This window comes from Orycteropus afer, unplaced genomic scaffold, assembly GCF_000298275.1.
Source record: "Orycteropus afer afer isolate SDZICR_OR568_19922 unplaced genomic scaffold, OryAfe1.0 scaffold00714, whole genome shotgun sequence".
NCBI lineage: Eukaryota > Metazoa > Chordata > Mammalia > Tubulidentata > Orycteropodidae > Orycteropus > Orycteropus afer.
This window is the reverse complement of record NW_006922301.1, coordinates 398256-401263: the sequence shown is the minus strand read 5'-3', so window position 1 is coordinate 401263 and position 3008 is coordinate 398256. Positions and strand designations below refer to the sequence as shown.

Genomic DNA, 3008 nt, shown 5'->3' with positions numbered 1-3008 from the left:
CCTTTTAACACTTGGAGGGTTTTTCCCCTTACCTTTGCCCTGGCAGAGAATGTGGAAAATGCCTCAGAAAATTCAGATTATGTGAATATTGTATATCTGTGTTTAATGAGCAAGAAATGTACTCATCTCCCATGGTAGCTGTTTTGTGTTTTGGGGTCTGTTACCTTTTTTTGTGGTGTTGACAGTTGTGATACGTTGTTGATTCTGACTCACAATGACCTTATAAGACAGAGTTGTTGTTATTGCCATCGAGTCAGACCCAACTCATAGCAACCCCTCCTTGGGTTTCCCAGGCAGTATCACTACAGAAGTAAATTGTCCCATCTTCCTTCCAAGGAGTGGCTGGTGGGTTTGAACCATCAGCCTTCTCGTTAGTAGTCACATACCTTAGGCACTATGCTACCAGAGCTCCCATAAGACAGAGTAGAACTGCCAAATATGGTTTTCTGGGTTGTAAAAGTTAAAGAAGTATGCTGCTACATCTATCTTCCGCAGAGTGGCTGGGAGGTCCCAACCACCAAACTTAATGTTTAGCAGCCTAATACTCTACCACTGTGCCCTCACAGCTCCTTACATAATGTGACATATAAGGAAAAGGCTTACACATTATCTCTCAAAAGGACTATTTTGAATACTCTTCACACCTAAGATTATTCCACTGCCGGAAGAACATATGGGTGGATGGCCTAACAAGAGCATTGTTTACTGTCCTACCCACCTTTCAGCACACCTCACCTCTGACTGCTTGCACTTGCCACCCAAAACCGAGGCCGCAGAAAAGTGAAGGAACTAAGTTGAGGTGTAGAGTTATGCGTAAATCTCCTTTCTTTATTCCCCCCTATATATCCACACTTATGTACTCATGATGAGCCTGAAACCCAGGAATAACTTTCCCCTGCTCCTACCCCCTCTTTACTCCTTTCCGACAGTCCCTACATAACCCTTTTTCCTAAAATTACCCAGCTTCTTGTAACACTGGTGCCAGTATACTGTTTGGTAGTCCCTGCAGAGGAGGCTGCATTTAATTGGGAGCATATTGTGTTCAACAGTGAACTCAGCTTTAAGATTTCCTATGTCTTAATCATATTAACATGTGTGAATACAAGTAAGAGAGGTTAGACATTGCATGAAGCATTATCTTAGAACAATGAGCAGCCTGTGGACCCTTTCTCATAACACCCTTTCCTGGCTGTCCTCCACTTTTGCTGTAGTAAGTTTAAGTTCCCAATAAGTTGGCGTCTTTCTCTCCTCCAGCTATGAGTCAGTTACTGTCATGTAGAAAGAATGTGTCCTCCTCCGGTATTCTAAAGCAAAGTGAGTCCTTTCCCTTCCCTGTGGCTTTATAAGGCTGGTTCCCCCTGCAGATGGAGACTTTCTGTTATAATGCTGGCTCCCCCATAGATGGAGACTTTCTGGTCACTAATTTCAAATATCCAGTATCAGGAATTACGTTATTCATTGAAACCACCATCTACCTAGCACATGAACTCACACCTAGACAGTTGAAATTGTTTATTTTTCAGTATCAGTCAATGTTTACCAGCATCTCATTCTGTATCTTTCACCAGTCAGTTATTTCTTCCTGTTTACAAGAACCATGCTGATTATTAGTTTCCAAATCTTCATTTATTTTTTTCTACTTCAGGTGAACTTGGCTCCTTCATCATGTTCATAAAATAAGCTGGATGTGGCCTTGAAAACACACACAAACACACACATGAACCTTCACCGAACAGTATGAAAACCCAGACTCCAAACTCACTGCCATTGAGTGGATTCTGACTCAAAGCAACCCTATAGGACAGAGAAGCAGGGCCCACAGGGTTTCTAAGCCTGTACATTTTACAGACTTGTACTGCCTTATTTTTCTCCCACAGATCAGCTGGTGGGTTCAAACTGCTGATTTTTTGGTTAGCAGCCAAATGCCTTAACTAGCACACCACCAGAACACCATGAGTAGTAGTAAAAAGGTTGTATTAGCCCCTCATGAAGTGGCCTTTCCATGTTTGTGATCTATTAAAGTTCCTTCCATATGAATTCAAAACAGTCCTCCCTAATCCTTGAACAACTGCCTGATGGAAAAGACAATTCAAGGGATGAGGAATTTATAAAGATTTGTAGGTATGTATGGCATAGGAGCTAGGAGAACTTTAGGGTGAACCAAATTTTCAGGGGGTGGTAGGAGGCCTGAGGGTGGATTTGACAGCTATGGAAATAATAGTTCAGAGAAAATGTACTAATAATTCTGCTTCACTTCTGAGTCCATGGCCAGTCATGGATCCTCACTGAGATTGTTTCCCTAACTATACCTAGTTTACATTACAGTTCTCCAGGGTTCCTGCCTCAGAGTGACTGCATATGTGCCCACCTCACTCCCTGTTCTCCTCTGAACCCATCCCTCTATCTGAAAAAAGGATGATGCAGGATGCAGGCAACACTCATGTGAAATTTTTGCACCCACCTTATTTGCTTCTCAGCTGTTCTCTGCTTCACTTTTTCTCTCGGCCCCTTCCTTCCCTCTGGTAGTACTGCACAGGATTAAGCCATAGGTCCCCAATGATGATCTGGTAGGGGAAGAGGAAGAGACCATGTTGGGTTCAGCCCTCATTACCAAAGGAGCTGGGAGCACACTAAGGCCATTTCTGTTGTTTCCCTACAGAGGCCCACCTCAGCAATCCTGTTATACCCTGAGCAGTTAGGACCAGAGAACCAATTGAAGAAGTTAAGGATGGTGTCATGATGCCTGTGGCTGTAGGCCTCATGTTCATAATTCCGGGACCACTGGATTGGAGTGGAATGAGTTGCTGTATATCCTAGACAAAAAGAAGAATGTAGGTAAGGGGCTTAGAAAACAGTCCCAATACCTTACTCTTCCAGTCAATGGAGCCCCACCTTACCAGTGACGTTAATGTTGTATTCCTTAATGACCACTTCATTCCAAAAATAGGGGTTTTTCTGAAAGAAAAATATAATTTTGCAAGAGTTCTTGGTATAGATGAGCTTCTCCA

The 3008-nt window shown here is 42.9% G+C and overlaps 1 protein-coding gene across 1 annotated transcript; it reads right to left on the bottom strand.

Annotated features, from left to right (window-relative positions):
* Nucleotides 1-2489: 2489 nt before the first annotated feature.
* Nucleotides 2490-2973, bottom strand: LOC103211266 (testis-specific Y-encoded protein 2-like; the record flags this gene model as incomplete). The annotated part of the gene is made up of 3 exons (XM_007957206.1): nt 2490-2564; nt 2668-2813; nt 2898-2973. Coding segments are annotated over 3 exons (297 nt in total), but the record flags the coding sequence as incomplete, so codon positions are not given.
* Nucleotides 2974-3008: the final 35 nt, after the last annotated feature.